General features: G+C 38.8%; 2 protein-coding genes across 3 annotated transcripts; one reads left to right on the forward strand and one right to left on the reverse strand.

The window, feature by feature from the left end:
• Positions 1-10,340: 10,340 nt before the first annotated feature.
• LOC123711727 (zinc finger protein 330 homolog) lies at positions 10,341-12,341 on the reverse strand. Its single transcript, XM_045664450.1, has 6 exons — positions 12,003-12,341; positions 11,782-11,932; positions 11,297-11,408; positions 11,078-11,197; positions 10,728-10,964; positions 10,341-10,622 (listed from the first exon to the last, which is right to left on the reverse strand). The coding sequence occupies exons 1-6, from the start codon at positions 12,140-12,142 to the stop codon at positions 10,456-10,458; spliced, it is 927 nt and encodes a 308-aa protein (XP_045520406.1). The 5' UTR covers positions 12,143-12,341; the 3' UTR covers positions 10,341-10,455.
• Positions 12,342-12,841: 500 nt separating this feature from the next.
• On the forward strand, positions 12,842-14,897 carry LOC123712012 (lysoplasmalogenase). 2 transcript variants are annotated; one of them, XM_045664917.1, is made up of 3 exons: positions 12,844-13,127; positions 13,688-14,224; positions 14,292-14,897. In XM_045664917.1, the coding sequence occupies exons 1-3, from the start codon at positions 13,107-13,109 to the stop codon at positions 14,373-14,375; spliced, it is 642 nt and encodes a 213-aa protein (XP_045520873.1). In that variant the 5' UTR covers positions 12,844-13,106; the 3' UTR covers positions 14,376-14,897. The 2 variants fall into 2 exon arrangements, with proteins under 2 accessions (XP_045520872.1, XP_045520873.1); XM_045664916.1 differs by having other exon boundaries at positions 12,842-13,127; positions 13,688-14,897.
• The last annotated feature ends 19 nt before the right edge of the window (positions 14,898-14,916 follow it).

Genomic DNA, 14,916 nt, shown 5'->3' on the forward strand with positions numbered 1-14,916 from the left:
CGCGTTGCAGTGTACCCAAATGTTCGGAAATGGGAAACCATAAATTTCCTAGAGATATAAAAATACGTGAACTGTGGCTAAAGGCAATCCGACGCCAAAAATTTATTCCATTAAATACTTCGAGGCTATGACGAAATCATTTTTTGGAAAGTGACTATCTGGGCTGTAGTCGAGATACAGGTAGTGTATTTTGATAAATAGAATACATGCATTATATATTCAGTATCATCACAATTATACTTATTTACCGTATTTATGTTTTGCACTTATCAGGACCTCAACATCAAAATCGTCATCTTAAAAAGGATGCTGTACCAACTCTGTTTCCAAGGAATCATCCAAAACCATTATCAGAGACAGCAAAGGAAAGAGAAGATCGCCTGGGCATGAGAAACAGCAACAAAAGCTTATTTCAAGAAGACAACCCCATCTACATCTCAAGGAAGTAATTAAAATATTTTGCCGCTAGTGCAACAGGAAGAAATTGTATCGCATGAGGTAGAAGTTGTGTCGGAATCAATTTCAAGCTGCTCCACAGGCTTAGAAAATAATGTACTTAATAAGAAGAACTTATGAAGAGCCTGGTCCAATTTCTTTGTTGTGAAATTAAGATACTGCCTGATCAATGTAGTGTTGAGTGGAGGTAGTATGGTATTACTGTTCATATTGTTATGAAGACGGGTCGACTGCAATGTTTCTAGATTTTTCCACTAGTTAAAAAACTTTTCAGCAGGCTGTAATATGATTTCTGACCGTTTCAGGAAAGGGTCAATCACATATTAGAAAATTGTAATTTTCATAATGTTACCCTAGTTTTCAGGAAGCTGAAACCTTTTTTCAGTCGGTTTCAGAACATGTGTAGTCGAGTGGTGCAGTTTTCAGGAGACCCGTTTTCAGGCGTTTTCAGGCCTAGGTATACCCCTTTGATGAAGGAATATTCTAGATCAAACTTTCTAGGTGAGAGACAAGGACGAAATGCTACGAGAGAGAGAGAGAGAGAAGATCAGAACTTTCTCGAAACTAGACTGAGCACTCTAGAACGCCGTACGACAAGGACGGAGCAACGTGCGAAAGAGACAAAGAGTGCGGACGTTCTAGAATTGTGCAATCGCTACTCAGTAGCAACCCCGCCTAGAAAGTTCTCGAATATTGTTTAGAATTATTCCCAGGGATATATAAGCGAGTCAAAACGCGACTAGTCGCCTTTAGTTTGGAATGCGATAACAAGAGAGAAACACCGAAGCGATAAAGTGCGAATAAAGTGAATACAAGTGATAAAGTACTGTGTGAAGTGTGCATAAGTGAAGAAATTAGTGACTGTGTTTTTGCGTGCAATTAGTGCATCTCTGCAATTAATTTGTGCCCATAAATTCCTCATTAATTTATCAAGAAATAAACCCTTCAATAAATCTACGGCATTTTCTATCCGATCCCCTACCTCGTAACAATATCTTTGAAGGTGGTGGTAGGTGGTATTTCCATTGAAATTTCTTCAGTATCAGGGTCAGGCTGAGTTAAGTTACAGTGTTTGTCATACATTTCTAACCTTTCAACCTGGTCCACTTTTTTGCCTCTGTAGGTGATTAGTACGTGTCGTCATGAAACAATAACAACGGACCAAGGACGCCAATTCGAAAGCAGAGTATTTGCATCTCTTTCTCGCTTACTAGGAATCGAAAAAACGCGTACAACTTCATACCACGCACAGTGTAACGGTATCATCGAACGATGGCACCGTGTCCTTAAAGCCGCATTAAAGGCAAGACTACAGACCGCAAGAAGCTGGATCAACGAGCTACCAACCGTCCTACTCGGATTACGCGCCGCTATGCGAAGTGACACCGGCGTAAGCGCCGCCCAACTTACCTACGGATGCAACATACGCTTACCCGGTGATTTCTTATCAACGACCCGCAATGATGTCATCATGGACTCTGGCTACATCGATCAGCTGCGCGACGCAATACGTAACCTGCAACAAGCAAATCACATCAAGTGCGAACGAACTACATGAACCATCAAATAGCCTGAATCATCAAAATGACAACACCCTGAAGCATCAAGATGACAACACCCTGAAACATCAAAATGACAACAACCTGAAACAACAAGACACTGGGAACACCTCAATACCTACAAGAACAACTCGCCGAGGCCGCGTTATACGCCTGCCGGTACGCTTCGCTAGAGGGGGAATCCTGTAGGTGATTAGTACGTGTCGTCATGAAACAATAATTTGTTCTGAAAAGAACAGTTAATTGCGTTACCGTTAGGACAACTTTTTGCCGCGCCTCGATTTTATTGTCTACGCACCCTTCGCATCTTGGTACCACATGTTTACCACTAGTGGCCAGGTAGGATAATTTTTGTATATAAATCTACAGTTTTTAAAAATTAAACACATTCCACATTCCATCTTCACCTCTTCTCAACGAATTATTAGGAAGTTTTATTGTAACCAAATAAGGACCAATCAACATAAACCAAAACTCCCTAAACCTCGTAAGGAGGCACCACGCTTCTTTAGCTCTTTTTTGAGCTCTGGTAATCGCCAAGGAGCATACATCGTGCACGTTTATCCGGGTTCAGAAGCCAAAATCGTCGTTCCAAAGGTAAAACAATATCCATAGCACGTAGCAGTTCAGAGTCGTATTCGAAGCCGAGGTCGTTGTTGTACAGGATCTAACAGTATTCCAAATGCGTAAAATAGTCCAGAGTCAAGTTAGAAAGGCCGAGGTTATTAGAAAAGTAACTAGAAACGATGAAAACAAAGCAGAAAACAACGTAAACACTTTGACAAGTAGTGACAAAGGGTCGCATCTACGGCAGCGCCATCTACGATAAGCTTTGCACAGCCGGCCCCATTTTACAATTCAGTTCCTTCATTAGGAAACGTCTTGGAATCAAGCATCGCTCCCTATTCGGTTTGGCGGATTAAGAGTACTGTTATACCCATAAGATGTAAACCTTAATGCTAACACAATACTAAAGACAGTCATGTCATCATAAGTAAAAGGAGATAGATACGATTAGTTTGGTAGCAGTCTGTCTGCTACGAATGTTATGATCCAGAACGGTTGTTTTATTCAATCCTAATTACGAGTTTTAAATCTTGTATTTGTATTAATCATTTCAAGTTATTATATATAGATAATTAAAATAAGTTTTTTTTTAAAACTTGAATCCACAAACTCGTATAACATTTTGGTGGCAGCGGTGGGATCCGGATATTCCAAGTGCCGTTCTACAGACTCGCGTCGGATCTCGCGTAATCCAAATCATAGTTCGTTACTATACTACGAATTCTGTGAATCCTGTGAATAGTGAAAATAACATTCAGTGCAAAGAAATAAGCCCTGCGAAATATATCATACCTCCTGCGATGGTCCTGGAAAGGATCTGTGTTATATTGTTAGAAAATATCAATATCCTCTCTATCTTCGAGCTGTAACCACTCACCTTCAACGTGTCCTCAACCTGTCCTGGACGCGCCTTTGGCATACCCTGGAAAAAGGAAAAAACATCTACCTGTGGAGGAATCAAACTAAGAGATATAATTATTTGCTACATATCGTGCATCGGAATGTTCCCAGCCGGCGCCATCGTTTTCTTATCAGCCGCCCACATAGTATTTACACAGTAAGTCTTTCGTCATTGTATTGTTTAATTTTAGAGTTTCGTTAGTTCATTTGTAAAACTCTTCTCGATATTTTATAAGTGTACATCGTTAGTAAAATATTTGTAATTACATCGGCCGAGAATTATTTATTTTATCCAACAAACGATTTATTTTTCTTGTGGTTAGATCTATTATGCTAGGACTACCCAAGGTCGAAGAGACCTCTCCTGAAAAGTCAGACGAATCCACAGACCCAAAAGTTCAACCTAAATCATCTCGGCAACCATCTCCATCCTTCAGAAGTACTAGATCTAAATCCAAAACTACTGAGATGGATATTAATGCCCTTCTTAAATTTATTAAGCCTTACGATGGCAGTAGAGAAAATCTTAACGCTTTTATTATTAAATGCACTAATGCTATGGACCTGGCGTCAGATATTCAAAAACCAATGCTTTTTAAATATATTATAAATTCATTAGAGGGAAAGGCTGCCACTACATGTGCAATTAAAGAATTTAGTGACTGGTCCCAATTGAAAGATTTCTTAAAAACGCAATTTAGTGAACACAAACACTACACTCATCTATTAACTGAGCTACAGGAAAGTAAACAAGGTGTAAACGAGCCTGTGAGCCAGTTCTCATTGCGAGTAGAAACTTCTTTGTTTAATTTGTTGACAGAAATCTCTTTGGGTAATTATCCACAAAAGGAGATCCCAGGTCGTATTACCTCAACGGAGGACCTGGCCCTCCATCACTTCCTCATGGGCCTATTACCCAGACTTTCAAATTTAGTTAGGGCCCGAAATCCTAAAAATTTAAACAGCGCAGTAAATCTAGCGATGTCAGAAGAAAAGATTCAGAATAGCCAATTCACTAAACGTCATACCAGTCAAGGTCAGCCTCACTCTAATAATAAGTCCCAAAACACCCAAAGTTCATCCGGTGGAAAACCTAATTACAATTCTCAAAATAAACCTTACCCAAATTATCCTTCTAATTCCCATTCATCCAAACAACCATCATTATTTTGTAGATATTGTAAAGCCACGGGTCATGAGATTAAGGATTGCGAGCTCCGTATAACCAACAATAATCGCCGCAATCAGAAGCTTGGTAATGGCAATCATTCTTATCCTAATCGAGTGTCCCATGTAACCGAACATACCGATGACCGTGATGATGATTATCCTGTCGAATCAGAATCTTTAAACGAATAAACGTCTCGACTCGGTGTTGCACGAGACGAGATTTTAAAGCCAACACCCCTTCATCACAAAGTTTTAACGACCCCATCCTGGGTAACCAACCCCAACAATCGCGTCGTTCTAATCCTCCATGTCCTAACGATCCCATCCTGGGTAACCAACCCCAACAATCGCGTCGTTCTAATCCTCCATGTCCTAACGACCCCATCCTGGGTAACCAACCCCAACAATCGCGTCGCTTTAATCCTCAATGTCCTAACGACCATATCCTGGGTAACCAACCCCAACAATCGCGTCGTTCTAATCTTTCTGTTCGAATTCCTCCAATTCCTAATAAAGAGGTTTACGAAATCAATATAGACACAACGAAAAGACTACTACCACATATATTAATAGAATCACAAGTTTCAGATATTCCATTATCTTTCTCTCACATCACTTTTAAAAAAGGATGTTCCATTCAATTGGCAAAACGAACAGCAATTTTCCTTCGAATCTTTATAAAAGAAATTGATTTCTGCTCCTGCTACCCGGATTTCACAAAACCTTTCCTCCTGACTTGTGATGCCTTGAATTATGCAATATCCGCTATTTTATCCCAAGGGCAAATAGGCCAGGACAGACCCATAGCTTTCGCGTCTCGTACTATGAATAAGGCCAAATGTAATTATAGTGTGACGGAAAAGGAATGTCTTGCTATATTATTCGGCACTAAAACATTCCGCCCTTACTTATATGGTAATCGGTTTACGGTTGTAACAGATCATAAGCCTCTGTAGTGGCTTTTCAATTGTAAGGATCCCGGATCCAGATTAATTCGTTGGAGACTCAAATTGTAAGAATTCGAGTATGATATAAAATATAAAAAGGGTAAAATTAATTCCAATGCCGATGCTCTGTCTCGATATCCCGTCAATCCAGTTCAACCGGAATCTGATCCTGGAAAAGGAGGAGAACCAGTAGATAGAGATCTTATGGATCTTTTAATATCTCCGCCCTCTTTCCATCCGGAAGAGTTACTTTCACCTACTTCTAATCCAATTACCCTAGAAGGTAACGATTTACTCCCATTTCCTGAAATAGAGCCTAATTCTACATCCTCTGAACTATCCAATCAAATGACTGGTTCACCTGTTCAAATCCCTGAGGTTACACCTCAGTTGTCTGAAGAACAACCAACTGCTCAAAACATCTATGATGATCCGATGCCCTCTACAAGTGCAAATCCAGATCTACCCGTCGATGATTATCCTACGTTCCTCAAATCAATGGCAAATAAAGACAAAAGTTATAATGTCGATATTGAAGAATTTAATGAGAGTTTAATTAAGACCAATTCCAAAGTTATCCTAGTCCCCACTTCCATTGATCTAGACGAATCTAACCCTTATGTGCTAGAAATTCTAAGTGACCCCGAAATCTTAGAGAGTACTCGGAATTCCGAAAAAGAACTTTTCTCTTTTCAAAAGATTGAACTTGATAAAAAATTGTATTATTTCATATTTACTAAAGTCCATCACTTTGACGAAGCATCATATCCCGAGTTATTCCAAACTCTAAAAAATATTAGAAATGAATTAGTTATTTTCGGCAACACAGATGAAATTGCCATATCAGATATGAAAAACCCGTTTGAAAAACATTCATTTATTAAAATTTACAATATTTTATGTTATCTTTTCCATAACGCTCAAATAAAAATCAAAATTTACCATAATAATATTATATACCCAGCTCCTGTTGAAATTAAGAAGATCCTTTTTGATAATCACGACATTCCTATCGCAGGTCATTTAGGTTCCGTGAGAATGTATGACAGAATTAAACAATCGTACTTTTGGAAAGGGATGCGTAGCGATATAGAATCTTATGTAAAACAATGCAAGTCCTGCCAAGAAAATAAAGCACTTTGGAAACTAAACCGCGCTCCGATGCGAATAACGAGCACTTCCAGCGAACCATGCCAACGAATATCCATGGATATCGTCGGGCCCCTGAACGGCCTGCTAAACTTAGGTACATTTTAACTTTTCAAGATGACCTTACCAAATTTTCGAGTGCTTACCCCATCCGTAGTACTACAGCCGAAGAAACAAGTGAGTGTCTACTCCATTATATTTCCATCTTTGGTATACCCAAATCGATATTAACCGATCAAGGCACTAATTTTTCATCTGATCTTTTTAAGAAAACATGCGAATTTCTCAAAATCAAAAATCTATGGGCTTCTCCTTATCACCTACAGACCCAAGGTGCCCTTGAACGGAGCCACTCTACTCTAAAAGAGTACCTCAAGTCCTACATCAACAAGGAACAAACAAATTGGCCTCGTTATGTCTATACAGCAATGCTTGCGTATAATACATCTGTACACTCAACAACACATTTTACACCCTATGAATAGATTTTTGGTAATAAACCGTTTCCATTTTCAATGAATCCCTAGGGGCTACTTACCCCGATTACGTTAGAATGCTACAAAATCGCCTAAAACATTCAAGGCAAAAAGTTCTGGATTTCATAAAGAAGTCCAAAGAATCTTCTAAGTCGTATTATGATTTACATACTCGTAATATACAATATAAAGCCGGAGAATATGTGTATCTCAAAAATCTTTTAAGATTACGCAAAGCTCTCTCTCCATTATGGAAGGGACCCTACAAAATAATCAATGTAAATAGTAACAACACACTTACTTTGCTTATTAATAGACGCCATATTACCCATCACTTTGATCAAGTAAAACACGCGACTAAAGTAGATAACTTTTAAAATAAAATAAAATAATAGATTTAGCATTTAATATAGTATAGTGTAGTGAAGCTTAGCATATTTGCAGAATTCAAACCGGAGGTCAATCGCAACAGAACTATGCTCAAGCAATCAACGCTAGCGCAGGAATATATTTTGATTATTTAGGTACTTTAAAAATTAATAGTGCTGTTTTAAAAATCATTGTACCTATAGATATTTCACACGTTAATCCACACGTAAGGAATATTAACCATGTCCTCAAAATTACTGAAGATTACTGTAATCAAATCCCGACTATTCGTTTAAATACAGATTGTCACAGTATGTTCCAACCTTTAGTTGTCCGCTATCATGAGTTAGAAAGAGGTTTCGAAGCGATTTCCCATTTACTAAACAATAGAGTAAAACGTAGTTCTTGGTTTGGGGGTGTTGGCACAGCTCTAAAACACATCATTGGTACCCTAGACGAGGACGATGCAGTAAAATATGATCAAGCCATAAATAGTGTCCAAAATGATATTAGACAATTATCCCATTTAATGAAAGAAAATATTTTAGTCACTACTTCCGCTTTATCATATTATAATGAAAGTCTGAACAAGATAAGAAATAATGAAATGATATTAAATAACGCTATTAATAACCTCTCGTTGAACATACTAAACATTTCAGAGCTCACGAATGAATTGCATATGTGGACACATATAAATAAAATATTTGACAGTTTAGAGTCATCCATACTTACATTGTCTTTCCAGTTAGAAGATATAACAAATGCAATTTTATTCAGTAGTCAAAACATACTACATCCAGCCAAGATAAACCTCAACAGTTATACCAAGAAATATCCGATAACTACAGATATTTGCCTAACGGTCTAGAATTACCTGTTTCATTAGATATAAGTTCAGTTTATATAATTTTATGATTATGCAAAATAATTTGTTACTATATTAAAAATAGGATAATATTTCTGTTGCAAGTCCCATTAGTAAAAGTTGATCAATACATGTTGTTCCACAATATCGCTCTACCTACTCCATACAATTCTAAGCAACCGAATTCATTTAGTTTAATTATACCAAGCAGTAAATACATTGCAATGACCAAAGATAAGACTCATTACTGCAACACAGGCAACCTTGAACTCTGTATAACCATACAACCCGGTGAGTTCATTTGTGACATACCTAACATATATTCTATAGACGCAAAACCCAGTTGTGAAAGTGAGTTTTTGTCCAAAATTATCAGTGAAGTTCCTAGACAGTGTGATACAAAGTTTATTATTGGTAGTCTTGATATTTGGAAACCGATACAGAATAATAGGTGGCTTTATGTGCAAACCAAGCCTAACAAAGTGTCTATAGATTGTATAAATTATATGCATGAAATTGATATAATAGGAACCGGTATATTTACCATTCCTGACCATTGTACTGCATTCTGTAAAAGTACTACATTGACACCTAAATATAATGTGTTAAATATTACGTCGCCCATTAACAGCATTCCAGAATTTAATGTTATCAACGACCCTTGTTGTAATTATGCTAAGTTTAATATTGTAATAGATAATGTGTCCCCTATTAATCTTCAAAATATAGATCTTGATGAAATAAATTCGAAAAGTAAACTTTTAACAAATTCCATTTTACATAGTCTAAATAACATTGAAAACAAACCTCATATTATCAAATATGGGACACACTATTCTACTTTAGTAATAGTTATTTCATTTCTTGTAACCTTATATCTATTATTTTTAAGTTTTAAACTTTTAAAATACTTAATGTTACTTTATAGGAATAAGATAACCGTAATAGATAAACTCCCCACAGAACATGATTTGAAACATACAGAAATAGAAATGGATGATTTTGCTCCCACAAGGACACAAATGTAACCAAAACTTATTTACCCTATAAGTTTTTGTCTAAAAGGGGGAGATGTTATACCCATAAGATGTAAACCTTAATGCTAACACAATACTAAAGACAGTCATGTCATCATAAGTAAAAGGAGATAGATACGATTAGTTTGGTAGCAGTCTGTCTGCTTAGAGATCTTATCCAGAACGGTTGTTTTATTCAATCCTAATTACGAGTTTTAAATCTTGTATTTGTATTAATCATTTCAAGTTATTAAATATAGATAATTAAAATAAGTTTTTTTTTAAAACTTGAATCCACAAACAAACTCGTATAACAGTACGCAAGATAACAAGTTTATCTTCTCCAGCGTTTCTCACATCTGCTAGCACGACACAATAGAAGATAATTGTAGCAGTCAGGTAGCGATGAGAGAAAAGCGTCGTTTGCATCCGGCCCAGACTTAAGATTGCCCTCTAACGCCAACTTTCAAAGGATGATCGTTTTTTTAATCTAAATTACAAAGCTTATTAGTTCACACACAGTAGTGGGGTCTAGGGAAGCCGGGCATTAGGCGGCTCAGTGCTTATCCTTCGCCAAACACTGGTACCCTGCCACAGGGATCAAACTTTTTTTAGTTTTCTATTTATCCATCCACGTTATTAAATAATTTAAAAAAAATTGTAGGTGCAATTAAATTTATAACACATATTCCTTTATCTTACCACTGTGACTCACGTAATATATACGGAAATAATACTAAGTCGCGGCTCAGATTCAGAGCCGAGATGTATCGCGTTATAAGTATAAGTCTCGTATGTCGACCACATTATGAAATTTACCCTCCCAATATCCCTCGTGCGATAATAATACATAAAAAAGACAATAGGAAAAAAACAATTTTAATGCATATACATGTTTAGAAAATATTGTTAACAGTCCGTGCTATCAGCAAAGAGGTTGACGGGTCTCTACCCCTCCACAGACACCTAGTCGTAGCACTAGGTGTCTGCGGAGCCAGGGCCAGGGGTAGGGCCGTTGTCGCCCTCCTGTTCGTCTTCCGAGCTCTCATCCTCGTCCTCATCCTCATCATCATCCTCGTCGTCGTCATCCTCATCCGACCCATCCTCTTCTGAATAAGTGTAATCTCTGCTTTCATCAAATGCAGCTGAAATTTGACAAAGGGTTTAGACCGTTACAGTTTAGCATTTATGCAGTCGTGAGTGTCTCCTATAATGTACAACATTCAAAAGCTGGTCAGAAAATGTGTTACCCGAGTGAGAGTATGAGGAGTAATCGTCGTCGTCGGGGGCGGCTGCGCCTTGCCGGCCGTAACGATGGGAGCGAGTGGAGAGTGCGAGGTCCGAAGTTACGTGCAGAGCATAGGAGCAACGCGGACAAGGCGGCGCTCCTCTCGACGGCTTGGTGCCGCGGCGACGCACGTGCTCTTCGCAGAAACAGGTCTTGCATCGCATGCACGAGTACTGACCCAGGCGGTTGCACGACTGACCTGCGGTGGCGTGCGAAGTTACGAGCAGTTCGCAAAAAGATAACTTTTTGATAACTTCACTTTGACATCGAGACTGGTAGTGGGATGTAAACGCGTACAAGTGCAGTACTTACATTTGTATGTTTCAGACTCGAGTACTTGACAAGAGGCCTGATGTTCGAACTGGTCATCTTCACAGAGGAACCCTTGACAGAAGCAACATCTAAAAACTCGTCCTCCATGCTCCCACACCCCTGGAATAAATAATGTTATATTTGACAAGAACAAAATTAAGACATTTAAAATTCCAATTTGCTCACAAATTGAAATAATAATCACGGAAGGATAATAACCTCTTTCACATTCCAGACAGACCGCATCTTGAAGAGGGCAGGTGCAGGCGTGTGATTGCAGGCATTTTCGCCCGTGACAGACCCAAGCCTCACAGAAGTCACAGATGGCACCCTTTTAATATTAAACAAAAAATTTGAGGTCAAATAAAATGACTGCCCCTCAAATGTATGTTCTCATCTAAAATAAAGGGCTGTCAGTTCCTGGAGCATTATAGTATTTTATATGTTTCAATGAGATAGACTTCCACATCTTAATCACCTACCTAAATCAGTAAGATCAAGCGATTTCAGACACTCATTCTAAGATCTCTATCAGTTATGAACTATGCTTTGAGGACAAGCAAGGCTTATTTAATTTTTGCTTAGCCTCCATGTCCAAAGAAGTTTATACTAGCTTACCTTAAACATAATTAATTTATAGATTTAGAGGTAGTATTTATAAGAACATTTATAGAATAACCTCTTCCAGCCAATGTATTACTTACCACCATACCCAATCCTGTAGTGTACACACCGGGGTGCCGGACCACACAGTCACCAGACTTCAACATGCATTTCACCTTTCCGCACTGCGCACAAACTGGTAGGCGCTGAAGCGCCGAACAAAAGTAGCAGAACGCCCGACTCTTCTGCTTCCTTCGCAAAATAAAACAATATTTTTAACTGGGAAATTATCTTTTTAATGAAAAATATGAGTTACACTTACTTTTGGCACTTATCACAATCCATAGGAAGGTTACAAGGGTGTTGTGCTAAGTCAATATGCCCTCTTGCATTGCGAATTTCTTTCTGCCTAAGTTTTTGCTTTTCTGCCTTCTTGCGTTGCCCTGTCTTTTTCTTCGGCATATTTATAACCTTTATGAATAGTGGACTAAAGAATATGAAGCAGAAATCCCGCTTGCCAGTTGCCAGTCAATTTCTAAATTCAATTCCAAAAAACAATCACTAATTACAGATCAAGTAGAAGTAAAATCTAAAATCACTAAACGTAAAAAGTATAAACCATCATAGATCACGTATGACTACCCTACATAGACAATAACATCATATTACATACTAAATAAACGGCGAAAAGCGGAAGTAAATTTGACAATCTTGACAGACCAGCCATATTTGTCGTTGTCTGTGTAACTACGGATGTTAAGGCCATTAAAAATAAATACGGATGTAAAAAAATATTTTTAAAAGAACGCGCGGCATCTCAATTAATTAATGACATCTTATTATTTCTTTGTGCCTCCGTTTAGTTCGTTTAATTTCCTTAATTATTTAAAAGGCACACTAACGAAACTAATAATAATGACATTTCACTAAAAGTTTTGATTAAACTAAAATATGAATTCTGAATGGTTCTGAAAGGTCTGAATTTAGTAGTCATAAAAAAAATATGACTACTAAATTCAGACCTGAGAATTACATAAAACTAAATATTTCATATAAATATCCTTATCATACATATGATTAAATGTTCCATTCTTGAGTTTCTGAACGTTAGAAGCACAATTTTATCCGTACAAATTGAAAAGCTAGCTTCAACAATACGTTGAAAGGGCAGTCCTATGTTACGTTACTTAGTACCATTAAATTTGCGCATTTAATTAGGGACCAAAATATTTTCGAATTGCTTCGTGGGGGAGGACCGAGAAACGACTCTAATTGAATGATTCCAGTTCTGTTTCATTCATCATTGCTATTTATGATAGGACTTACATGAAACAAGTATTGCGTGTATATTACTTTTATTACGCATTAGTTATTGTTTGTTTACGTTGTGTATCGTCAAAGAAAATACGGTTGTCATAATAAAGAAATGATAACTCCTTCTGACTTGGTAAGTTTTCTTATTACGTTACTGTATACTTGTAAATTTTGACATTATTATTAATAATTTGTTAGCTGATTCTATAAATTACAATGGGATAGCAACTTAAACAATTAGTATATACGTACACCTAAAATCAAACTGTAGCGCTTACCTACCCAGACCTATAGTCAATTAATAAAATGGCAAAATAATAAACACTCAATTAAATGTTCTGTACTGGTACATAATTTTTACGTGAGTATTAACTAGAAGTAGAGAATGTTTTTTATGAAAACACAAAGTGTTATCTTTTGAAATGAAAAAATACTGTATAATTTAATGTGTGTGCGTAATATAATATGCGCAGAGCCATCGTCGCTCATGTCTAACATCGTGGGTGATGGTTGTTGGCATGCTCTTTTTTAATACATACATTGTCATCGTTAGTCTTTATTAACGTAAATAAAAAGAAAACCGAAAGAAAAAACAATATAAGCAACCCCGAAGAAATCAGCGGGTACGGATCATGACACATTGGTGCCGTGGAACGTCCTAGATGATTGTTATATGAATAAAAATCGATTTAGATGAAGCGCGTGGGCGAGAGCGGAAAGCTGGTGCCGTTCTTCAAGGCTGTGGGTGTATATTTCACCGTGGGCTGCGGAGCACCGTCGGCGTCCGCGGCGGCGCTGAAATGCGCGCCCGTGGTGTGTCTGCTGGCGTGCGTGGCGACGACGCGGCGCGGGGCGCACGGGAAACGGGTAGCGGCCGGGCTGGCCCTGTCGGCGGCCGGCGACGCGCTGCTCGTGTGGCCGCATCTGTTCGTGGCCGGTATGGCGGCGTTCGCGGCCGCCCACCTCGCCTACATATCCGCCTTCGGGATGCGCCCGCTGCGCGCCCGCGGCGCTCTGTTGGCCTACGCCGCCACGGCGATATACCTGCGTGCGCTGGCACCGCCGCCGCCTCTGCGCACTCTCGTCCCGGCCTACGCGGCGCTCCTGGCCACGATGGCGTGGCGCGGCGCGGCCAATCCGGGCCCGCAGCGCTACGGTGCATTGCTGTTTCTCCTGTCCGACGCCATCCTCGGATACGGTCTGTTCGGCGGGTCGGTGCCCTACGAGAAGGTCCGTCAATTCCGTACCTCTGCGTCGACGCTTCGCAGTCCTGTTGCTGACGAGAGCCCTTCCGCAGGTGCTGGTGATGACGAGCTACTACTCGGGGCAACTGGGCATCGCGTTGAGCGCTCTGCGGCGGCCTCCCGGCGCACGGCACTAGCGATGAAATTGCGGGCCCTTATGCCTGCGATGTTATGGAGGAGACGCAAGCGTGTAGGACTGTAGGTTCCTTTTATTTAGGTAGATAGTTAAACGGAGCCAAAGATAAAGTCTTCTGTTAATTGATATATTGTTACTTTTAGACCGATCGAGGTGTTCGGTACCGGTAGTCGGTTAGTGAATAAGACTGAAAGCGATAGTCTATCTATCGTACAATATATACACAGTATTATATTTTGTATATATCGTCACACAAATTGTGTTTACATTCCATTTTAGAAATGATTTGGACTAAAATCTATTTTGTCAATGTACTTACATAATGTTATATACTCGGAAAGGACATAAAAATAGAATCAGGAAAGCGCAAATCGTGCGCAGTAAAACATATCTATTGTGACAAAGGATATTTTACAAGTGTAGTAGTGTCTTTGACGTGATCTAGAGGTTGAATTATTTAGTACCTAAGTGTTGCAATCTTCCATATTTTTTATTAGGTTTATTAATAAACCGTATCCACGAACGCATTTCTTATTTCAGAA

Source organism: Pieris brassicae, chromosome 7 (assembly GCF_905147105.1).
Source record: "Pieris brassicae chromosome 7, ilPieBrab1.1, whole genome shotgun sequence".
In the NCBI taxonomy this organism is placed as follows: Eukaryota; Metazoa; Arthropoda; class Insecta; order Lepidoptera; family Pieridae; genus Pieris; species Pieris brassicae.

What these genes read in the sequence shown, in the direction of transcription:
- LOC123711727 (XM_045664450.1), bottom strand. Translation starts at nt 12,142, where the DNA reads ATGCCGAAGAAAAAGACAGGGCAACGCAAGAAGGCAGAAAAGCAAAAA. An exon ending in CTACAGGATTGGGTATGGTG is followed by an intron (nt 11,409 to 11,781) that starts GTAAGTAATACA and finishes TAATATTAAAAG; the next exon opens with GGTGCCATCTGTGACTTCTG. An exon ending in CTCCTCATACTCTCACTCGG is followed by an intron (nt 10,623 to 10,727) that starts GTAACACATTTT and finishes GTCAAATTTCAG; the next exon opens with CTGCATTTGATGAAAGCAGA.
- LOC123712012 (XM_045664916.1), top strand. Translation starts at nt 13,107, where the DNA reads ATGATAACTCCTTCTGACTTG. An exon ending in TGATAACTCCTTCTGACTTG is followed by an intron (nt 13,128 to 13,687) that starts GTAAGTTTTCTT and finishes AAATCGATTTAG; the next exon opens with ATGAAGCGCGTGGGCGAGAG.